This window comes from Mus pahari, chromosome 6, assembly GCF_900095145.1.
Source record: "Mus pahari chromosome 6, PAHARI_EIJ_v1.1, whole genome shotgun sequence".
Lineage (NCBI taxonomy): Eukaryota > Metazoa > Chordata > Mammalia > Rodentia > Muridae > Mus > Mus pahari.
Window position 1 is genome coordinate 105259377 of NC_034595.1, and position 24752 is coordinate 105284128.

The following is a 24752-nucleotide window of genomic DNA, read 5'->3' on the forward strand; positions in this document are numbered from 1 at the left end:
ACGTGCACACACACCCACACACATGTAAACCCCACACGTGTGCACACACATGCACATATGTACATAAACAAGCATACATATACATACAAGAAATTCCTTTTGTGGGTCACTAACACTCTATAGATATAATTCAGCATAACGGCCAATTTGCCTATATCTCCTCGAGCTTGCCTCGAGCCCCTCTTAAATTCAGGATGTGCTCTGAGGCCTTAGGGAAAGGAAGGAATCCCTAGTCTCAGGGGTGAGGGTCTGATAGCCTGGTGTGCTAGTTGGCTTTTGTTTAACTGGATACAAGACCATGTCATCTAGGAAGAGGGAATCTCAACTGAGAAAATGCCTCCACCAGACTGGCCCCTAGGCAAGCCTGTGGGGGATTTTCCTAATTAATGATTGATGAGGGAGGGCCCAGCCCACAGTGGGTGGGGCTATCCCTGAGCAGGTGGTCTGGGCTGTATAAGAGAGCAGGTTGAGCAAGCCAGCAAGCAGCACCCCTCCATGGTCTCTGTTCATTTATTCCGTGCCTCAGCTTCCCTCAATGGACTGTGACTTGAGACATATGAGCCAAACCAGCTCTTCTTCCCAAGTTGCTTTTGGTCATGCCCTTTATCACAGCAACAGACACCTGAGTAATACACCTGTGGTCTGTAGAAATTCAGCATCAGCCATGAACACCCAGTCCTAGCAGGTGGCATGCAGGATAACATGTGTGCTCTTCCAGATTGGGGGGGGGGGTCGTTGAGCCACAGCTCAGCGGGGTCTTACCATCCAGGCTGGGGGCCATGACACTCAAGGAGTAGGCACCTTCTTTCACATGCACCAACAGCTCCTCTCCAGGCTCGATGTCCTTAATGACTTTATAGTAAATCTAGGAGAGAGAGAGATTAAAGACAGCTGTGAACACTCGCTCGCGTTGCACGTTGTCATCAAAGAGGCATCCACAGAGCCTCTGCACTGCTACCCATAGACATGGCTGGCCTGAGGCGGCCACTTGACCTATGTCTTAACTTTTTTAAAGAATTATTTTTATTTTATGTGTATATATTTTTTTTACCAGCATGTATATATACCACATGTATGCAGTGCCCAAGAAGGCCAGAAGAGGGTGCTGGATCCCCTGGAACTGGATTTCAAAGCTGCCAGGTGGATACTCAGAGCCTTTAGAACAGAGGATCTCAACCTGGGGGGTCATGACCCTTTGGGGGTTGAACAACCTTTTCATAGGAGTCACTCTCAGGTATCCTGCATACCAGATAGTTACATTGTAATTCATAACAGTAGCAAAATTACAGTTATGAAGTAGCAATGAAAGTTAACTTTATGGTTGGGGGTCACCACAACATAAGGAAGTGTACCAAAGGTTCAGGGTGTTAGGAAGGCTGAGAACCACTGATCTGTAACAGCAAGTACTCTTCACTGCTGGCCCATCTCCCCAACCCCCAAACTGTTGTTTATTTTTAAATGAAAACAATTTTATTGTATTTATTTTTGTGTATATTAGGGGGTAAAGAGTGGAGCTCACAGGACCACTTCTGCAAGTCAGTTCTGCGAGTCAGTGGGAGGATCTTAAGGATTTAATTCAGGTTCTCAGGCTTGGTGGTGCCTGCTGAGCCATCACACTGGCCTGCCCCAGTGGCTAACTACAGAGAAGAAGGTCTATGCAGGAATGTTTGGAGCATACGAGGAAGGGAAAGAAACTGAGTCCATTTGAATTTGTTGTATTCTGCTCTGATAGGAAAGGTAATACTTGAGTCAAGACCCCAACCAGGGGTTTCCCAGGAAATACCCCAGATTGGAGCAACTTCCCAGTGAGAGTGCTTTGGTCTATTTTCAAATCTCCTTTGTCAATGTGAACAGGAGACCCCTAGCTACAGGGGGATGGGTTGGGGGCAGGGATGGGACTCAGAGTGGCCGTCGCTTGTGAAGGTACTTTACTTCTGGGCACAGGCTCTGTGGGTGAGGATGCCAGGCTGTGACTTTTTCACCAGCGTGGCAGCCGTGAGTCAGGAAGACCAGGAGTGGGATGGAGTGAATGTCTGCCAGGATCTGCATCCTGCAGGAGACAGGGGTTTGGAGACTTTGGTGTGTGTGTATGTGGTGTATGTGTGGTGTGTGTATGTGCATGCATGTGTGTCTGTGTGTATGTATGTGTGGTATGTGTATGTGTGTGTGTGGTGTGTATGTATGTATATGTGGTGTGTGTGTGTCTGTGTGTGTGTATATGTGTCTGTGTGTATATATGTGTTGTGTGTGTGTTGTGTATGAGTCTCTGTGTGTATGTATGTGTGGTGTGTATGTATGTGTAGTATATGTGTGCATGTGTGCGAATGTGTGGTGTGTGTGTGTATGGTATGTGTATGTGTGTGTATGTGTGGCATGTGTCTCTGTGCGTAGTATGTGTGTATGTCTGTGGTGTGAGTGTATGTGCCTGTGTGTGGTGTATTTTTGTGTGATGTGTGTGTGTGTGTGTGGTGTGTATGTATTTATGTGTGATGTGTGTGTGTTTGTCTGTGTGGTGTATGTGCTTGTGTGTGGATATGTGTAGTATGTGTGCATGTGTGTGCATATGTGTGGTGTATGTGTCTGTGTGTGTATATGTGTTGTGTGTGTGTTGTGTATGAGTCTCTGTGTGTATGTGTGTGTATATTTGCGCGTGTGTGTGTGTGTGTGTGTGTATGTGGGGTGTCTGTGTGTATGTCTGTGGTATGTGTATATGTGCTGTATGTGTGTGTGCATGGACCTGTGTGTGTGTGTGTGTGTGTCTAGGTTCTATGCCTGGAGCTGAGATATTTGGTGTACTCAGTTCAGCATCATGGTCTGAACATAGAGAGCACAGAGAGCAGCTTGCTATCATGTCTCCCCAGGGCTGAGCCATGCCTGCTTTGGTGGCGGAGATGAAGATTGTTCTGTTGCGAGGGATGTCACCAGAGCACCACAGGTCTGGGTGATTTGGGGCGGTGTCTTTCTTGACTTTGCTCAGACTCTCCTGTAACTTGAAAAATTTAAACCCTATGCTTTAACCTCCCTTCTAGCCCATCTCCCACCAGAGGTAGTGAAAAAGAAAGGATACAGGGGAAGTAGACCTGTTTAGAAAGGTTCTTCAGAACAAATCTTATCAGGAGTTCATTGCACAGGAGTCAGTAGCAGCAACAGCTTGATCCACTTCCAAACCCTTAACGCATCTACCAGCAGTCCAATTCAGTAGAGTTGGGATAGCAAACACAAGTCAGCCGCAATGGCACAACTTAGAAGAGACAGCCAGGCTGGAGTCAGCAAGAGAGACCAAGGCCAACGCAAACGCCAGACGTTCTCAGCTGTACCTTTCAGCAAACCGAAGACCAACGAAGACGCGAGGCCCACAAGCATTGCCCAGCTGGCTCTGTAAGCAAGTCAAGCTCAGCCTCCATCAGTGTCCGTCGAGTCCCTACTTATACCCTCCAAACGTCACGTGTCCTTCACGTGCTTAGCCTCAGCACGTGCGTCTGTCTCAGCTGACATCCCTCTGCCAATCAGCCCGAGTCTGTGGACGTGGCAAGAAACTGCGGCACACCACCAGAAGAATTTTTGGTGTTTTTTTCTCTCTGTGGAATCCCAACAAATGCAGCTCTACTACTCAATGTAAGGTGGACCAATACATGTATGTTGTTAGCGAAGAATTCTTCATTACATGTCCTTTCCGTGCTTTCTTTAGCATACTATCCTTTCACCTGTGTCTGCTTCAGCGAAATGTTCCTTCACGTGTCTGCCCAGCAAAACCCCATACAACACAACTGACTTTCCAAAGAACCCTTACAGTTCCACTTCACTCTGCCTCAAAGACACCAGAGGCCCAAAGCCCTTGTGTGGGTCCTGGGCCTCCCCCCAGGAGCACAGCCGGCTCAGGAAAGCACCTCTTTTATCTGGAAGTGTCAGACATGTGGAATCTCCCCTCTTCTGTCACAGTAATTCACTGCCCACTCCGGCAGGGGTGTGCTTGGGACTCTGATGTTAGGACTGGTGATGTGGGAGAAAACTCCAGAGACACCTGCTGCTCTGGGGAGGCCTAGCAGAGGCCCAGCTGGCCTAGGCTAGCCTTCTGCATTGCTGGAGGGTCTGAGACAGGAGGAAGGGCAGAAGAAAGAGCATTTTAAGAGAAGACAAACCAGCTTAAGTGCAGGGACAAGAGGGGAGGTGACTCTCCAGGTCACAAACAGTAAACAACCCTTCTGCTTCCTCTCACTGGTCCTGACAGAGGTTAGCCCTGCCTGAGGTGGCTGCCTGCCTCCCAGAAAGACAGCCCTACTTAGGGTGTCACTCCCGGGTGTCACTCAAGGCCACAGAGGAACTGCACTGGGTCCCCAGTGCCCATTGGCTGTCCCTGCCAGAATACCAGATAGCGGAAGCACACAGTTGGGGGCCTGCAGGTAGCCGCAGGAACCTTGTCAGTGTGGCTAGCATTCCCTCACGCAGCAGTCCACGGCAGTAGCTGGGGAGTTATTCTCAGGGAGGTTGGTACTATGAAGAGATCTTAAAATGGAGACCAGAAGTGAGATCAGACAGAGTTCTTGAATAAAACCAGTGGTTTGCAAGATCTCAGTTTTATGGCACCACACGGCGGGCGGCCGAGTAGCTTATCCTTTTGAAGGTCAGACGTGAGCCGGCTTTGCTTTAGCAAAGGATACACCCACAGCTTGCCCCAGAGTGAGTTGCTGTGGCCACGCAGGGAGCCCCCTGAGCTGGAGGGTGTGCGTCGGCCGTTAACAAGCTTGCTCACATTTCCCTCTGGCAGCAGAGTGCATACAGAAGTGGTCGACAAACACAGGCGTCATGCCTATGGCTCAGCACCAGCGTGCTGGGCGACTTGGTGTTGGGGACAAGGGCTGAAAGAGAGGAGAATGAAGGCATGGTTCCTGGAGGTCCTGGTTAGAGTCAGAACTCGCCACCAACCGGCCTTCCTCCCACCTGTAATCTGTGATTACCCAGAATGCAAGAAACCATGGCAGCAGAGGTGTTCTCCCCACCAGGTTGCTGGGTGCTGATCCTGAGAGGTGAAAGGCAGAGGGGGGAGTACTCTTCCCTTCCCCCCACACCCCTCCCAGGCTGCCTGCCTCTCACATCACCCCTGGTTAGCTTAACTGACCTCCAAGTCTCCTCTCCACATACACCCCACTCCCTTCTCTCTAGGCTACAGGAACCTGGAGCTCTGCCACCCAGTTCTGATTCTGGGAGCTACACGGCCACCGCTTTCCTTCCTGGTTCCTCGGAAGGTAGCCAGTCCTCCTGGGACCCACTCCTGCCTACCCTGAGCCCCTGTTTCTGGGGACGTGAGGCCTCCTGACCCCCCATTTTGGCTCCAGGGACTTCCCAGAGTCCCTTCTCTGACCCCCTCTGAGGACTCCAGGGACTCCCGGGACTCCACGCCCTCCCACACCTTTGCTCTTGGGCTCACCAGGGCTCCATGGCCTCCACTCACTCCAGTTCTGAAGACAGGAGCCTCCTGGGACCCTCCCACCGGCATGCGCAGGGCAACAAGAGCCACACAGTAGGGCTATAACCGTCCCTTCCTCAGCCTCCCAGGATGGCCACCAGGGCCCCTGCCAGGGTCATGTTGGGGACACAAGGCACTAAGCTCAGTAGCTGTGGCGTAGGACTTTGAGCCCCCTAATCAGTAATTAATTAGTCTCTATTAGCTCTCATTGCAGAGGCCAGGGTGGGGCTGAGGTGTCTCCTCTTGCCTCCACAGCCTTTCCTGAAGTCTCGGCCCTGCCTTAGGCAACCACAGGAGGTACACACAGAAGCCAGCCCATGCTTTTATGACCCGTTTCAAGCAGCACAAAGGCCTTATCAGCCAGGAATTCTGAGAAAGCCGGTTCCTGGTCTGTGGGGCTGGGTGACTTCCCTTAACAAAGGCCAACTTCGGTGAGAACTAGGGGTGTGGGCGGGGGTGCAGGTTGAGGGGGATGGGGTGGGGTATCCTATGCTTACACACTGCTGTCCACTGTATGCTCAGGCCCCTTCTGTGCCTGACTTATAATAACTGTAACCCTTGAGGTTCTTACACTTGATTTATTACATAGTTTCCATCTAGAATGCTCTGGCCTACTGGCCCTTAGGGTTACAGGAGAGCTGCCTCTGAGTTTCACAAGACAACAGGAGGATAAGAGGCCATGAGTTTGATACCCTCTAGCCACCCCCTCCCCAAGCATCCCGGGGTGCAGGGCTGCAGGGAAGAAGCAAACTGCCTTCTTTCGAAAACATAGCACCGCACGTTTTAGGTACATGAGTCCTGGGGACCTGTCACCCAAGGTCTGGTGGCTTCTCCTTGTCTAAGAACCTGAGGGTGGGGACCTTCTCCCTGACAGCTGAGTTGACAAGCTTCTGTCGGTGACTCTGCAATAGGGCCACAGGCAGACCGGGGCCTGAAGTGGAGTCTCTGGTTCTTCTCCCCAGCTCCCCTCACCAGCAGGGGCAGCAGGTTGGGCCACAGGCTCACTTGTGACTACACTTCACTCAGCCCAAATTCCCCCGGCCACATTCCAGACACAAAGACCTGGTTCCTCGCAGGTAAAGGGAATGTGGGACGTCTCACCCAAAGACAGACACCTGCTCTGGGATCAGGCCAAGCCCAGGAGATTTTCATGCAAATGAACATTCAGAACAGCTCACAATGACTGTCAGCTCTCAGCTCCTAAGAGCCCTGGGCCTGTACCAAACACACTGTTTAAGTGATTGAGACCAAAGCTTCAGAGTTCCCAGGCCTGCTTAATCTTAGCATCCTACCATTTTAACAAAGGAAACCCCCAGCAGGTGATGTAGGAAGGAAATGAGCGGAGCTCAGGTTTAAAACGGGTGGACATGCAGGCGGTTCCTTTCTTTGGCCAAGATAATACTCATCAGTAGCCCTGTATCTATATGGTCCTCCCTCCACACGCCTGGCTGGGGCAGCTTCTTCTGTGCCCAAGCCTTTATAATCTTGTTACAATACATTTATCACTCAAAAAACTTAAAAATCATTAACGCATTTATCTCTTCCTTGGTTGCAAAGTTTGGATGAGGCTTATACAAATATGAAGTATTCGCCTATAGCTAAATAATCAGCACCATGATATGTCCTCCAACAGGCACTGCATTTAGTTAAAGGAAGATCAACTATGACAAACGGTTGTATTATGACACCACCACAGTAGAATGCCGAGTTCACACTTAACTGCTCTTTAGAATAGAGGGTCCTCCTGGACCACGGAGGCCCTGATGTTTTTCTGAATTAAAACAAATTTTGACATTAATTTTTTTTAAGGCTTTAAAAAAAAAATCTAAATTACATCGTGTGTGCATGTGTGTGAGTGTGTGTGGTGGGTGTGAGTGTATGTATGTGTGAGAGTGTTCATGTGAGTGTGAGAGTGTGAAAGTTCATGTGTGGTGTGAATTCGTGTGTGAGAAGTGTTGTGAGAGTGTGTGTGGTATGTATGTTCCTGTGTGTTTGTGTGTGTGTGAGTGTATGTGTGTGCGTGAGTGTGTGTGTATGAACGTGTGTGTGAGAACTGTTGTGAGAGTGTGTGTGGTGTGTGTATATGGTTTCTGTGAGTGTGTGTGGTGTGTGTATATGGTTTCTGTGAGTGTGTGTGAGTGTGTGTGTGTGTGTGTGTGTGTGAGAGAGAGAGAGAGAGAGAGAGAGAGAGAGAGAGAATGTGTGTGTAGGTCTGAGCACAACTTGAAGAAGTTCGTTATTTCCTTTCACCACTGGGTTTCAGTTTGAACTGGGGTCATCAAGTTGGGTGACCAGTGCTTTTCCTGCTGAGACCCTGCTGTCCTGCATTAGGTATTTTAAGTGTTTTGTTCACTGGTTAAGAAAGGCTCAACAAATTCCCTAATCACACCATATTTGTTTTCAAAGAGAAAAGAGTGTTTTCCTATTTGGAGTTACCCTTTCAAAGGACTAAAACAAAAATTTATGATTTTCAATTTAAAACAATGTAGGGAGAAAGGAAAAGGAGGCAGGAAAGGTCAGGGGCTCGGTGTCTTGACCCTGCTTCAAATATCAGCCCTGGCGGATGGGTCATGCACCCTGGAAGTAAAGCAGGTTCTGTGGAGGGAGAGGGAAATGAAATCAAGAGACCAGCCATCGGCCACCAGGCTTGCCTGGGCTCGGCAGCACCAGGTTCTCTTAAGATGCAGGGATGGCTCTATGGATGCTCGAATGCACAGCTCCTTGCCAGGTCCCTGGCTCAAACACCTTGTTCAAGAGGGGCTGCTCCTTTGCTATGGGCAGACCTGCCCTTTGAGCTCCGTTGCTATGGTTGGCTCCGCCTTGCAGCCACAGGCTAGGCATGGCATCCCGGCTGCTCACCCTGCCTTGGACTACCAGGGTGCTGTACAGACAGCACAGGTTTGGGTTGTTCTTACAGATGAAAGGAGAGGTAAGAAGCTGAAGCAGCATGGCTGAGCCTCACGGCCTCTCCCAGAGCTACTGGAAAGGACGCCCTCACTCCGTCCTCCAACCTCAGCCTACTGATCAGTAAACGCTCCCCTCTCTACCCCCCCCCCCACACTGAGGCAGTGTACAGAAAAGAGAAAATAGCCCCTCTGTGAGTAGAGCTCTGCCTGCCCCTGCCTCTTCCTGTGGGCACAGAATCTCCAAGCTTTCTTTTACTTGCTTAACATTAAAACAAACTCAGTAACAGACCCCGCTTGTGTCTCCTCAATGCTTCAAACCAACCCATTTGCTCATAATTGCAGGAGAGAAAAAAAACAAAACAAAACAAAACAAAACAGAACACCCAGGGGTGACCTGGATGTTTTGAATTTTCCAAAGAGACTTGTCGGAAGGGTTTGGTGGGGGTGCCACCTGAGGTGTCCAGAGCGAACGGGGATGCCTGCGAGTGCCTGTTTGTCCTCAGAAGAGACCGCAAAAGCACCCAGAAATGGTTGCTCCCAACCGCTTGGCATCTGGGAGTGCTCTAAGGCTGTAACTTCACTGCCCCCACCCCCCAAACACCAGGTCAAAGCCCTACTCCCAGACCTCTTCAGTGGCCATGTCGTTCTGACCAGATGGACCAGCCCCAAACCTTTGTTTTTCAAACGCAGGATCTTGAGGGGCCAGGTGTACTGCCGACCAAAGGTCACCTTGGCCTCTCTGTGTGGACGGGAGGAATACTCATGGCCTACATGGATTCCCTCAGCTGCCTGCCTCCTTTTTTCAGAACCATAAGGAAGAGTCCCAGGTAGACATGAGGGTAGACCAGCCCTTCTCATGAGCATGAGGCTCCCCTCCCCCCAGAAAGAGGACTCTGAGAGCCACAGGAAGGGAATCTCACAGCCCAGGTGGTAACTTGGGCTCGGGGCAATGAGCACTCTCCTGCAGTGTCACTAGGCAAGACGGGATCTGAGAAGGACAGGTGCATGGCACCTGGCTAGCCCCACTGGAGAGAAGGGCCACTGGCTTCACGTCCACCCACAGTCAAGGCACCGGGAGGCTACACACTGGAGGGAAGTTTCATGAAAGCTGGATGGAATCTGAGTCCCTTGGAGCCTCGGGCTCTCTTCTCCTGCCCGTGTCTCCAGATCCAAAGGACTGCAGATGATCACATAAGCTAACCTTTGTCATCTGGCCAGGGCAGGTCTGAAAGTGTCAGGCAAGGCTGTAGCGAGGAGGGTACACGGCTGGGCAGAGAGGATTCTCGGCATCAGGAGAAAGGTGGGTGGCTACAGCTTCCAGAGCCTATCCGGGTCACAGCCCCATGCTGCACAGGGACAGGGGTGGCCCCGTGGTGGTTCAAGAGACCACTTTTCTCAGTTTCTTATGTGCAGCTGACATGTGATCTCCTCTCCCAAGGACACAGGACACCAGAAATCCAGGCTTCTGAGTTAACTCAAGCCCAAGTCCTGACCACTATGAGCACAGAGTCTAGGGAGGCTGAGTGTCTTCAGTTTAGAGCCATCTCCCCTCTGCATGTGACAGCTCATCTCTTCTGGTAATTGTAACACAGGGAATTTTCTCTTAAGATGCTGGGAGCTTCTCTTGTTCTTGTATCTCTTTTGGATATGGGAGATTCATGCATCTTGAGTCTTGAAACAGGGCCTACTCATTTCTAATTTGACGTATTTTCCTCACTGAATGTCCTAGATAGTACACCACCATTTCTGCAATGCAGGTGATGGGTCATGGGCTCCTTCCCTTCAGGGTCTGTGCTGTCCTGGGAGTGCTGTGTGTGTGTGTGTGTGTGCATGTGTGTGTATGCTCACAGTACATGTCATGTGTGCATACACAGTACATGTGTTTGCACATGTGGCTGTATGTTTAGGTATGTACATGCTCCCATGTGAACACACATGCATTGTGTATGTATATGTCTGTGGGGTATATGGCATTCTTAACTGCCTAGAAGTCTTTGTAGACATTTTTAGGAGGGGGAACATACTCTGAGAAACACTACTGACATTTTTTAGTGTTTCCTTCTCAAAGAGAAGCTTGTCCTCAGGCATCTTTTTCAGTCCTGGATCTCTAGGAAATTTTATTCAGCCACAGAGAGGACCAAAGCGCTACTCCGTGGGAACAACTGTCTCCACTGGATGGCCAGGAAAAGAAGTGCTTATGTGGGGGCTGTGGCCATCTGGGAGAAAAGAGAAGGAGGGTGGAAAGGAGAGGGAGGAATAGAGGATCAGACCCGCTGGCGTGTGTGTGTGTGTGTGTGTGTGTGTGTGTGCACATGTGTATATATATGTGTGTATACATGTGTGTGTGTGCACATGTGTATATATATGTGTGTATACATGTGTGTGTGCGCGTGCACATGTGTATATATGTGTGTATACGTGTGTGTGTAGGTGTGTGTGTGCGCGCGCACATGTGTATGTGTGTGTATGCATCTGTGTTTGTGAGTGTGTATACATATATCTGTTTTGGGGGAGAATAAATAACTAGCTTGAAATCTATTTTTCCTTTCAGGAAGTCATTTAACTTAACTGGTGAATATCTGCTGTGACTCTGTGGGTTTCAGTGGGGAGGGGGCTCTGTTCTCCCCAGTGTAGAGGGGTCTCAGCATGAGGTTTAGGGAAGGAAATGCCCCAGGTTTGGGGATATTTTGTCTCTAGAAGGTGGCATTTGCTTAACTCTCCAGTTCCTTCTGAATGTGAGGCTATTATTTGTCCTGGTATGGGCTTAAACCAAGGAGAATTCATCCTGGAAGGTCACATGGAGAGAGACAACCAGCAGGTACGGAGCCAGGTAAGTCTGACTTGATGCTAGCCAGACAGTACAGCCTGGTGTGCAAGCACAGGGCACAGGGCACAGGGCACAGGGGACAGGGCACAGGGCACAGGGCACAGGGCACAGGACACAGGACACAGGACACAGGGCAGGGCAAGGTTGGGGATGTAGTAGCTTTGAGTGAAAGGTTGTAAATCACCCAATCCTGGAGCATTCTTGCCCATGGTCTGAAGTGAAAGGAGAGTTTCCTGCCAGGCAATCTCTTCTTTACCCACAATGTAGTTTAAAGTAAACTTCCTTGAAATGGCTTTTATAAAGGTTTCTGAAGACCAGTGTTCCTTTGAGAGGATCCTTCTCTGAGTTTCCTAAAACGTTTGCCCCACAAAGATACACGCCTCACTACTTCAGGGTATCCAGGTTCTAGCATCGATTCCTAAGTAACAAAGCCTGTATCCTAGTGCTCTACCGGCCCCTCACAGAAGCCCGCCCCTGCACCCAGCTGCACCCCTCCCCCAGTGCTTCCCAGGCCAGGGTGCTCTGCAGACCTGAGCTTCAGACGGAGTGTGGCCAAGCTCTGTGCGCCTTAAATCCAGTGTTCTGTCGCTCTGCCTCTGTCTCGTAGAAGCCGGAACTTTTCCTTCTGTGTTCCGTTTTAATCGCGGTTATTTGTTTCTGCAGTTGGTCACAAAGCCCTTTTTCTCTGCTCTCAGTGTTAATGGTTTTGGTTAAGGTCTTGGAAGTCTTGGTGACAGAGACCCTGATCCTGACTGTCTGGAACCAGCAGGTGTCTGGTGTCCGGCGGATCCACTGCTAGGTCCAAACTGAGCCCAAGAGCTAAGGAGACTTAATTTCTCGAGGAGCTCCATCCGGCAGTATGCAGGGTCAGGGGTCTCCCCACAGCTTCCTCGTTGTCTTTTTAAATGCAAAATATTTCTCTAGAGTCAAGAGCCTCGAACCACTTTAGACAGCTTGCAGAGGCCACACAAGAATGGGGCCTTTGTTACATGGTCTTCACGAATCTTTTTTTTTTTTTTTTTTTTTTTTTAAGTAAATGGAACCTTTTTTTTCCCCCTCTCTCAACAAAATCTCACATGTAGCCCTAAGACACAGGCAGAATAAACTGCTCTGCACAGATGGCTGGGAGGTGGGAGCCCAAGGAGCCCACCCATGCTCTGAGAACAGGAGGCAGCTTTGCTGAAGTACCAAGAGTCTACAGCGTCAAACTCGAGGCTACAGCAAGGACCACGCGGTGCCGATTACATCGCCTGGTGGAGTGGAAAGAAGCTGAAGTCTTCTCTCCTGATGGGTTTCCAGGTCTTGACTCAGGCCTTGGGATCTCACTCACAAGCCATGATGCTGGAGGAGACAGTGAACTTACGAGGGTTTCTGCTCTGAGATGCTGAGCTCAGAACTGGAGGTTCCTGGGCTCTTGGGGGGGACTGAGGTCAGGATAGCTCAGCTCAGTTTACTCCTAGAGAGAAGGGAGGCCATGCCAATGCAAGACCACTTTCTTGGCAGTGGGTCTTGTGAGCTTTGGATGTTTTCCTTTAGCCTGGTGTAGAAGGCACCTGTGTGGCGGTAGACCAGCCAGCGCCAACACTTTTGGAAGCCTTGTTTGACCAGGGCGGTTTAGGCAAGACTGTTTTCCATTTTTTCCCCCATCCGCCACTCTTCCCATATTTCCTGGCATTGGTAGGGAATGTGGGCCCTGTGACTTGAGGGCCTGTGTACTCCTGCTGGTCTTTAAAACCAAGCCTTCAGTTCTCCATCGCCATCAGCCTCAGACACGTTGCTGTCCTGTCCCTTGCTTTATAGTCTTTGCTCTTGTGGAGTGTTCTGGGGCAGCTAAGTTTTCCAGGTAGCTCATGCTGGGCAGGTGTCAAATGGCCACCCCTGTGGCAGGACAGAGCTTAGCAGGTGACCCATGACTTTATCAGAGGCTCTGCTGACCCTCCTCTTAACACCCGACCACCCTGGTGCTGTATCCAAGGACCGTTCACAGGGACAGAAGCCCAGTGAGCAGCCTCGACCTACCTGTTCATTGATCTGACACATGGCGAGGTTTTGGTCATCACAGGAACACGCTACACGGATGTACTTGAGCCAGCTGCCAGACCCCGTCTGATCGGCATTCACGCAGAACTTCTCGCTACCCAAGTCTTCAGAGATCTGCTGAGGAAGAAGCACACTAAGGTCAGAGGTGCTTGTCCTGTGTGCATGATATCACACCGCGCTGGCCTCAGGGGTCAGGCAGGATGGCAGGTTGTCTAAGACCTCACCCAGTTCTAGGCAAGGAGAGGCTCTGTCCGCCCAGGCCACCTGGTCCTAGGAACCTCCGGGAGATTGGAGGAGAGAAGTGGGTGGCCTTTCCAGTTTGTACAGAATAGCTTGCAGTCAGGTTAGGCAATGATGAGTCCCTAGCACAGTGAGCTGTCCAGGTGTGAGAAAGCAGAGCCTTCTTGTGTCTGACATCACCCCCCCCCCCCACTAAGGACAGTGGGGGCATTGAGCTAGAAAAAGCACATCTGAAGGTGAAGGGTGTGTGGCCGCACCCAAGTCGTGGTGTGTAAGCCTGTGTGCACACACACGCATCTGGGTGTACCTGCTCCCGTCAGACATCACACAACCTGAATGCCAGAAAATGTGTGTTTCCTTTCAACCGGAAAGTCTCGGTTTGGCCCTGGCCAGCACGCAGATGCCCAGCTTCCTCACCCTGTTCTCATTCTCTTTGTTGTTGCTGCTGTCTTCTGAACGTAGCTGCAGAGGTTGGTTTGCTGATCTCTGTCTCCCCACCCCCCTCCCCCCACCCCGAGGTTGCTTGCAAGAAGACCTGGACCACGGGCTGGCAACTTTAGGTGCAATAGGCCTTCCCAGCTCTTGCCTGCTTTGCTCAGTGTCGATGGTAAGCGCTCATCTAAGGAATTTGAAGTCAGCAGCAACCTGGGGTGGCTCACCAGGCATGTAAAAGGCAGGGTGGTTGAAAGGAGGTTGGTGGTCAGGGGTCTCCTGGGGCGGGGGTGTCCTGGGGAAGGCGTTTTTGGTGAGAAGGGTGATTAGGGGAGTAGGTCTGTCTAGGTGGGTAGGACAGAGTTCAAGCAGGCAGGAGTGATCAAGTCTGATGGAACCATCAAAGGTGGCAGGAGGGGCTCTATTCACATCAACAATTCACACTCAGCACGTACTTTTCAAGATCCTTGTACACCCGGGGTAGACACTGGAAGAATTCTTTTGAAAAGTTCAGTGTCAGCATAAAGCAATGACACCAAGTGCTTTGTGCCTGTTCCCTCTTCCCCAAGGACTTTGCCGCAAAGTCCGACCCTGAGCACATTGATAGGAAGTGGGTCTTCAGTCTTTCTCCCCCTTAGCTTGCTTTGTCTCCCACTGGACACCGATCAGTGAGCCCCTGGGTTCCTGACAAAGGGTGGCAATGAACATCTGAAGGTGCCAGGTAGGAACAACTTAGAATATGGAGCAGGAAACCGTGCAGCTCCCAGAGCATGGCTCTGTTGGCTTGTTCAGTAACACTCTATAATGTCTGCTCCCAGGGCCCCATGTGCTCCCTTGGGTGGCTCACGGAGTCAAGCTTTCGTAAGCTTGACTCCGTTAAACAGAGACATGGATTAAGTGGCTGAGTTCTTCAACCACTTGCCCCATGTTCCCTCTTAGCCGACAATCAGCTTAAAGGCCTCACCACTCCAGGCTGGCTGTGGATGAGACCACGAAGCAACTTTTATGCTTGAGGAAGGTAAGGGGGTGAGAGATGCCCAGGTATAGATGGTGGCGCAAACAGAGCTCACGCTGTACACAGCCCGCCACCCACCCTGCGACCCCAACTTTCAGAACTCAAACACCAGGATTCACACACTGTTGGCAAAGCATGGAACCCAACTCCATTCTCTGAGCTTAGGGAGCAGGCAACAGGGTCAGGCTGCCTTCTCGGAGGTGTAAGGATACACGGGTGGCCTCCCCTGTGACCTGGGGAGATCTCCCCAGGGGTCTGAGCTCAGCAGAGGCTATCCTACCCTAGCCGGGACATGAGAGTCAGTCCATCTGGAGTTTACTCAAGGCCCTGCCACTCAGGGATTAGCTGGCGCCTTCCCTGCTTCTTGCATATCCTTGGAGGCCATTGCCTGCCACCGCCTGCTGTACTCCAATCTAAGGGCAGCCCAACCCAAACACTACCGGGTGACCCCACAGCCTGGTGGGGGTGAAGGCAGAGTAGCTACATGTTGAAGCCATGACGGCTGATATTCAGAAGGGCAGGTCTCCCATTCTCCAAGAAGTGGGCTCAGGCCACCAAACCCAGCAGGGAGTGTCCTCAGGCACTCAGGATCTCAGAGGCTCTTCCCAGCCGCTGACCTGCTGGAAACTGTTGGGGAGGACAGCCTACAGGTTAGTGGGACTTCTTCCTAGTAGAGCATTTCAGCCCCCTCCTGAGACAGGGACTGAGACGGGCTCGCTGCTGAGAGATCAGTGGACCCCTCCCTTCCTGCCCGAGGGGTCAGGGACTTCCTGTGGGCCCCTATTACATAGACCTCTTAGCCGATGGTGCAGAATCCTAGGTCTTGTCTGTCTCCCTATCCTCATTCTGTGTGTCTTCCTCTTTCTCATTTTTCTGTCTCTGTTTTTATTTTTATAATGCAGAGCCTTGGGGAGCTAGTTAGTGGTACTGTGAATGACCAGATCTCTACACAGTGCTCTCTGTATCAAGGACTTTCCTGGCATTTGGCTGTTGATTTCTTAGCGTTGAGGCCAATTTCCCCCAAGGACAATCTTGATAAATTAGCTAGTAATAAATGTGGTAAAATGTTTGGGAGCCTGTTGAGATCCAGCTAGCCATATGGATACATATGTGTGCATGCAAGGTATGTACATACATGCACATGCTTATGGGTATACATAGATAGCTATGTGGGTATATGGGTATGCACATGTGCACACACACACATATATGCATGTACCTGCATGTATACACAAGAATCTTTACTTATACATGTACACATATGTGCATATGCATGTGTGTGCACATGTGCATATATACATGTATATGCATGTATCTGTGTGTATACACAAGAATCTTTACTTGTATGTGTACACATATGTGCATATGCATGTGTGTGCACATGTGCATATATATATATGCATGTGTCTGTGTGTATACACAAGAATCTTTACTTATATGTGTACACATATGTGCATGTGCATGTGTGTGTATGTGTGTGTGTATGCCCTCGGGTGTCATAGTCATGGTGTGGTGTATTTTTTAAAAAGACAAATTCACTCCTATGAGAAAGTGACCTAGGAAGATGTTGATCCTAGTCTGTGACCTGCCCAGGTCTCCTTCTGTCTCTCACTAGCTCCTGAACGTCTGAATGATTGCTTTCCTGGAGGTCCCCAAAGATCTGAGTGTTCTCTTCTCCATGTGGACACTGTGGGCCTGTTGTTTCTCCTCTCAGAGACCAGGCTTTCAGTGTCTGAGGGGTGCCAGTGAATACTAAGCTCCCTCCCAGGGGGCGGAGAGCTCCTGTCTCAGGCCTGAACAGCAGTGGACACGCTAGGGGAGGGGTGGCATTCTGTAAGTTCTTGAGTCCACCAAGCAGGCCTAGCTCCTCACAGGTCCCTGGCATTGCTGCCTCTGAAGCAGGCTTTCACCTACTAATGCTTCAGGCTCAGCACTGCTTCCTAGCTGAGGGGCCCTCAGGTGGCCCCCTGGGATTCTGACCAATATTTGCTGCACTCTGAGGGTTCTTGGGATGCTGAGAGGAAGGCCTGGGGGTCGGATCATCAAGGCCACAGCCACAGGCAGCTGAGCACGTGTCCCTCGCTGCCCTGGGGTAACAAGGACCCAATGCCAGAGGAGACAGCATCGGCCCAGCTTTTCTGGTCTGGAGTCTGGCCTCTGCTTGCACCCAAGCTCTGTCGGGAGCTGCGTAGCTCTGATAGGATGTCTGAGAGCTCACAGGGGTGGAGAGAGTGGGGGCTCATGTGTTAGGCACTCCTCAGACGGGAGACACGGAGGGTCGTGATCGAGGGTGGCGGTGTTGCCGTGGCTGTTTGGCTATAGCCGTGGGGCTGAATGCCATCCAGACTTGGAGTTCAGTACCTACCCACTTGAAAACCTGGCTCTGGAGCTGCTGGAATTCAGCCTGTGGACTCCCATAATTGCTGGCGGAAGTGGCCCTTTTGCCCATTTGCCCCCACTTGGCCTCTCGGCCCCCATGTCCTTGCCAGCTTCCTCAGCTCATCAGTCACTCCCATCAGGAGGGAAGAGATGGAAAAAAAAAATCCTCATAACCTTGACAATTTTTTTTGCACATCATTTGAGGTTTCCTGCACTTTTAATTTGTGGTTCTCTGCTGGGCTAAACTCTTTCACATTTAATGGGCATGGCCAGAGGCTGGCTCCGTATGGGATGTGCACACAGGCAGGCATACAGAGGCATCTGTCGTCAGCTCACCTAATGGATTCCCGGCCCCGCAGGAAGGAGTGAGGCCTAGGAGTCACCCTGTTGGCCTGTGCCCTACAGCTGCAGCATGCTCCCCAGAAGCTCACGTTGTGTTGTGTGTCTGCAAGACCATCACACATGTCCTCTACCGCCCTCCTCCACACCTTCACACATAGTTGGGCACACACAACAATGCGAGCACGTATGTACACACGTGGATACACAGAGGCACAATGTGTGAGCCCACGTGCAATCGCTATGATTTATGACATTCACGGGGAGCCAAAACAGAAAGTCCATTCTTGGGACAGAAAGAGGAGGGCAAGCCTTCTGGAGACACCTCAGTGTGGCGGACATGGAGCCCGAATGAGCTCATAAATCTGGTCCTGACGCTCATTATGGGCTTGGTGGTGACATGACCAAGTGCTAAGCAGAAACTCGCGGCGGGATGGAGTCTATTGCTGCCAGCAGACAGGAGCCTAGCTGCAGGGACCCGGAGGTCAGGGGCCCATCTGCTCAAGCTGAGAGGGAGGGAATCGAAGACTAGGAGGCAGAGAGTGGTAGAGTGTTGTCTGGGTCTGTCTGTCCCCTCTGACCTGGGCCTCTACTGGACAGCGGCCAGGCTAGGGGTACACAATGGAGGTATGGGAGAGAGTGACAGGGAGACCTCGGAGCACAGGGTTGGGATGCTGCCGAGGGAGGGGTGCTGTCTGACCAGGGACTCTGCTGACAGGTTCTGGTGACATCCTAATTCCTCACCTGGAGAAGTTGGCTCCTATGGAGTCACAGGCAGATCCTCTCAGCTCAGAGCCACACCAAGGAAAGCGTGTCATAAAAAAAAAGTCACGGAATTCTACATTTCTCTTATCCGCCCCCCCTCAGCATTTGGTCCCCACACAGACCTTTAAAGATCTGAAGAAAGCCACACACCAGAAGTTACTCAGACATCCAAACACCCTGTGGACACTTTGGGGTTCCCAGCATCTTCCACTCAATGCTTAAACTCTGGGTTGTGAGCAAACATCCCAGGCACACGGCTGCTCTCTCCTATGTCCTCAGTCACCCTGTTTGATGGAGTCACAGGGTATATGCCTTGAGCGTTCAGTGGGACCCTCACCTCTGCTTTAAACATTCCCCCACCCTCCGTACTATACTAACCTTATCTCTTGCCTCCCCTGTTTGCTCTTTTTGGTCCTGGCTCCTCCTGGCAGAGGATGATCCTCCCACCAGTATCTATGAACTGAAGGAAGAGGGGCAGGACGGTAAAGTGGGAAAGGACCTGTGACTGTGTGCCTTGCCCGAGTGACTTGAGCCTCTAGGCGACTTACATATCTCAAGGAAACTGACAGAAGAGAAGAGGGGCCTTGGAAGCCTGGGGCTGCCAGAGCTCTTCCTTGCTTTGGTTGCAGAAGCTGGGTCACCAGCCTTTCCTGTGAACTTACTACAAACACACCAAGGGTGTCTTTCAGCTGCCCTGGCATCACCTCATAGTGTAGGCACTGCAGCCTGAGTGGGGTATTTGAGATGGGGCAAATGGCTCACCCATCTTGGCAACTGTGGGTTTGTCTTGTTGGTCATGGGCTGCAACCCTGAGCCATTATAAAATAAAAGATCAGCTTCATAATTCACACTAGCATTCTGTGCCTTACGCAAAACAGAGAGAGGCAGGAGACACAGGCGGAGCCAGTACAGAAGCTAGTCACAGACGGGGTGATCAGCAACGACCGGTGGGAACAGGGTCTGCTGAAACTTAGGAGCTGGCCGGTCAGATACCCCTACCACAAGCCTGGTGGGAGGACGAGGACCCTCAGAAGTGAGTGTGCTGCCCCCATGGGACTACAAGGTCTGGGTGACCACCTCTCCCCCTGGGGAGCTGACACGGACCATTTGTTCTCCTGAGCTGGGTAATGCCACTTGCTTGTCTGGGTCCTGCCTCAGTGTCCACTTAGGAAACCACACAGTCTCCTTTCTGCTCTCCAGTCCAGAGCTACCCTGCACAGATCGTGAGCTCTGGGTGTCAGGACTCTTGCTATGTACATATTTCTGAACATTGACGGTGGTGGCACTTGCTGACTCTAGGGCAAGCTGAGCCTGTGTGTGTCTGCTCTTGAGACTAGAGCTAGACAGGGAATACCATCTCAAATGCTCTCCCGGGGTGGGACAAATAATAGAATCAACATTAGAGAGCTGCAGCATGGTCTGATCCCATGTGATAAACTCCCTCTACTTGGGTCTTAACGAGAAAGACAGCGCGAGGCATTCAGAAAAAAAGGAAGGTGTCCAGAAACCACGCTGCCATACTGACATTCCCAGAGACACTGGCTGGTTCTGGCACGCCATGCTGGAGATGCCCTGTGTTTTCAGGAAGGGGATGGAGTGGGCAGTCTGAGGGCCTGGACAGGGGTACTGCAGGGTTCCACCAGCAAATGAGTCTGACTGGTAGACAGTGTGAAGTTGAACATAAATTTACAATGTGATCAGATTTATAAAACCAAAATAGTTCTGAGGAGGGCGTTGGCAGCGAGTTAAGTGTGTATGTTTTAGGTCTTTGGGAGGCATGAAATGTTCCTCAGTGGACATCTGTCATCACAACACAAGCAAATGTGTCTTCTCTGTGGACAGTGTGGTGCAGTGATTAGCACTGGGCATGACCCTCAGGATCTCTGAAGGAGGGGGCTGCGGGGTAAGTTTCTCTACACGGCTGATACCCCTCCCCCATTTCTCCCTCGAAACAGAACCGGTGACTCTCATCACAAGGGCCTTCTCTACCCTGCCCCAACTCCTCAAAGCCGAGGCTGAGAGTCTAGGTGACAGCAGTGACCCCACCTGATTGTGACCTAACAAACTCTCACAGAAGACGCTGTGGTGAACTCAAGCCCTTTGCAGAAGTCCAGTCCATAGGCAGATCTTCAGAGACAAACATCGTTAGTCACAAGCAGATCCTAGCGGCACGCACAGGGAGGATTTCAGCGGGTCCACAGAGGACAAGGTCAAAGCTAGCATTTGGGGGAGGTGGTGAGGCTGAACCTGTGAGGAGAGTGACTATGAACTCTGGGCTCCACCCTCCCTGTAGCTCACAGAGACTCCTGGACTCACAGTATCTAGTTGCCCAGATGTGAGCCCTGTAGGGGCTCCTTGGATCTCACCAACAAGTGACCAGTTTCCAAACTGCAGTGGTACAAATACTTTAAATACAGTGGTTCTCAACCTTCCTAACACTGTGGCCCTTTCTTTAATATGGTTCCTCATGTTGTGGGGACCCACAGCCATAAAATTATTTCTGTTGTTACTTCATAACTATTATTTTGCTACTGTCGTGAATTGTAATGTAGATAATCAGCACTTTCTGATGGTCTTCGGTTAGTAATCCCTCTGAAAGGGTTGTTTGCACCCGCTAGAGGTTGAGACTCACGCTCTAAGGCATATGGGTATATCTGCTCTTCCTCCCCCATGATGTTCCCATAAAGCACCAGCTTAGAGCGGCCTCCTCTGCACAGCTGAACGCAGCCCACCCTTCACGCTCAGCTCCTCACATAGTAGGAACACCCGGCTCTGGCTCTGCCACTGTCGGCTGACTCCAGACCCACAAGCACATACATCTGGGTCCGTGCCCTTTATAGAGGTCCTCTGAAGAAACCCTCCAAGTCCCCAGGTGGCTTGAGTATTCTTGAGTGCTCAGGGTCTCCCTGAACATGGAACCGCCCCCACATCGCATACAACAGCCCTCAGGATGGTTGGGCCCCAACTCAGAGTGTTTGTAGAAAGAAGGACACAGGCTGCTGCTGTTGCTAGGTTGGTCTCTCCAGAACAGTGCTGGTGCGACCCAAACTCAAACAAGTCCAAGTTTGCTCTGAGTCAAGTACAGACCAGGCAGAGTCCCAAGCCCGAAGCTTGCATGCTGGCACAGACCTGGCCCTGACCTCCCAAAGCAAGAAGGGCGCTGCTCTTTTCTTCTTCTTTTAATCATAAACTATATTACGATCCCACAACCCCAAACCAAATGCTTGCGGCCACACCCCTGCTCAGCGTTAGGTTTGCCGCAGGAAGTGGCTCTTCTGAGGGCAGCCAGGGCCTGGGAGGTGTCACACACATAACCTTTCTTTGGCTTTTAGATGGTGACAAACGGCAGCGCCTGTGAACACAGCAACCCCCACAGCGGATGCGGGAGGGGTTCCCCACCACCGGCTAGCCACTGACACGAGGTTGGGGCCACACGAGATCTCAGGCCTGTGGGAACAAGGCCTTGGTGTAAGCCAAGATATTTCTCTGTTTGACAAAAGGCCCCATACATGGGAGTTGAATGCAAGACTGACCGAGGTGCTCACCATGAGCAACGCTCGGCCTCCTCACCCAGCTGCTGGGGTAGATCCCTGCTCTGTCCAGTGGGACGTCTGAAGCTCACCACACAACTTCAGGATAGGACAGTTAAAGGCTCCCTCTCCTTCATGCTCATCCCTGCCACAGCAGCCATTGCAGACAGCATGTGAGAGGCCTCTCTTGGGTGGAACTTCAGGAGAACCTGGAGCAGCTTGGCTATGAGTGGCGGTCTCCAGCTCCTTTGCTCCTTAGGGCAGTGAAATACAGAGCCCAGGCCACCATGCTGGCCCTGGCCTTTCTTATCACACCCTCAGCAGGGAGGTCATCTCCCTACAGGCTGTGGATGCTGGGATCGATGGAAACCAATGAGACTGGCCATCCAGTCTCTGGAAGCACGTTTCCCCAAGGGATCTACATCTGAGGCACAAAGTAACCTAGAAATGTGCTACAGGCTGTACAAATAGAAATGCACAGATGGGCTGTTTATCAGCCGTATTCATACTGAGTCTGGATGTGTTAGTCACCACAGCTAACATCTCTTCTACCTTTCCTTAAGGTCTCACGATTCCAGAGCTGCCTAAGGCAACTGAAGCTTCTCTAAGGCCTGGCATAGACGAGGCCCGTAGAATGTCTTCATGAGTAGATAAATGTATAGGTGTTGGATGTGATGGATTTTGGATGGAAGAGTAGTATGGACTGATGTTGGATGTATGTGGATGATGAGTGAAGACATGGATCAGATAGGTGGATGGGTTTTTAACTAATGTTGGATGCATCTACAAGGGGATGGATGGATGGACAGATGGATGTTGAATGGGTGGATGGATAGATGTTGAATGGGTAGAGGGATGGATGTTGGATGGGTGGATGGATGGATGCTGAATGGGTGGGTTGATAGATGCTGAATGGGTAGATGTTGAACAGACAGATGGATGTTGAATGGGTAGATAGAAGGATGTTGGATGGGTGGATGGATGTTGAGTGGGTGGCTGGCGGGATGTTGAACAGGCAGATGGATGTTGAATAGATGGATGGATATTGAATGAGTAGACTGATGGATTATGTATGACCTCTCTGGTTTCTCCAGCTCCCACAGTGAGCCAAAAGAGAACATCTTTCCAGTAATTTGGGGAACCAGAACAGAGGATACCTCTCCTGGGAGGCAACTCTGAAGTCTCACACCAGGATCCTCTGCAGTTCAGACTGACTGGACCATAATGGCCATTTTCTGTTTTACATCTCCTCCCTCAGATGTCGAGGTTCTGGAGGATTTCATGTGGCTGATTCCTTGAGCCATGCAGACAGTAAGTGTCCAGAGAAGGAACAAATGAACGAGAGAGGGAATTCCAAGATAACTGAGGCAGACGCTCGCACTGCCCCACGTCTTTTTTTCTTCATCTCTCCCTTTTAGACTGAGTCATTCATTTCCCCCTCATCTCTCTCTGTGCTCTGCTGAAGAGCCTGCTAATCCTCTTAGCTGGTCCTCTCTGGAAACCAGAATTATAATCTTTCCCAGGACAATGTTGCTGAATCACGACCCTGAATCTGTTTCCTGAGGCTTAACAGAAGGGTGACCTCTATCCCCACCACAGAGGCTGTGGTTGGCTTGTGATGTGACATGCAGTAGGTTCTCAGAGAAGCCTGCTAGGTTACAACTGGTGCCTCTCCTGCAGCAGACACAGTCCCTGGGCACCCATCCCTCTCACTGGAACACATGGGCACGGAAGAGAACATTGACTCACTGCCTTCTGTATCAGCCTGATGTTTTGAGGTCAAGTCTTGGAAATAGCTCAAGTCTCAACAGGCCAAGTCTAAGCAAATACTTTGCCAATCTCCACAAAGAACAGTTCTTGGTGCTCTCTGACATACAAAAATGGTCATTGGCAAGGGACTCTTGGTGCAGACTATGTTGTCTTTGGAGGGTCTGCAAAGGGCCAACGCCAGTTCCTTCCCTGAGCAGACCCAGGTATGTGCGCATGAAAGGATGTTGGCCAGGGTTGGCCCTTATTTTGACTGTATTGCGTGAGGAGATTTTCCTCCAAATGTTTTGTGATGACTCTGCTTCCCATGATCTATTTTTTTCTTAGTGAGATTGGACCGTGGCCATTGCCCAGCTGGTGGGGAAGAGATGGATCTTAGAGTCCATTGACCACAATCCAACTGGGCTGTCCTTTCCCCTCATGCCCAGCCCTCCTGGCAACTGAGGTGAAGGGACCGAGACACAAGGTATCTCATATTACCTTGCGCATACACTGGTGATGGGCTTTGGGCTGCTTGTTAATCTTGCCTTTGGGTGTGAGCCTGACCTGAGGCTTCTGCCTCAGGATGGGCAGGTTTGAAGCGACTCACAGACGATGCCCAGCCAAGTCAGCCTTGCACAGCAGACAGGAGCCATCCAACGTAACAGCTCTGTGCTTCTTGTGCTCGGTGACACTGCTGAGCAAATGTATGAAACAAAATGAAGGGTGCCCTCTACCATCTGCCTGGGTCTCTTTGGGGTCCCCAGGCTCCTCAAGTCTAGGATGTGGACTGTAAGCAGCCTCTGTCTGTCTGTCTGTCTGTCTGTCTGTCTGTCTGTCTCTCTCTCTCTCTCTCCCTGTGTGTGTGTGTTTATATCTGTGTGTCTATGTGTATCTTTGTGTATCTGTGTCTACCTTTCTGTGTGTATTGTGTACATGTAGGTATATGTGTGTAGGCATATGTGTGTAGGTATATGTGTGTAGGCATATGTGTGTAGGTATATGTGTGTAGGCATATGTGTGTAGGTATATGTGTGTAGGTATATGTGTGTAGGTATATGTGTGTAGG

General features: G+C 50.9%; 1 protein-coding gene across 8 annotated transcripts in view; it reads right to left on the reverse strand.

The window, feature by feature from the left end:
- The window catches only part of Prdm16 (PR/SET domain 16), a 320311-nt gene that overhangs the window by 39710 nt on the left and 255849 nt on the right, over positions 1-24752 (reverse strand). For 5 of the 8 annotated variants that reach the window (XM_029540249.1, XM_029540248.1, XM_029540247.1 and 2 more), the window contains exons 4-5: positions 13217-13354; positions 763-865 (exon numbers count right to left, since the gene is read on the reverse strand). In XM_029540249.1, coding sequence (XP_029396109.1) covers positions 763-865; positions 13217-13354 — 241 coding nt within the window. The remainder of the gene's footprint in view (positions 1-762; positions 866-13216; positions 13355-24752) is intronic. The other 3 variants (XM_029540251.1, XM_029540250.1, XM_029540246.1) reach the window with 1 other exon arrangement.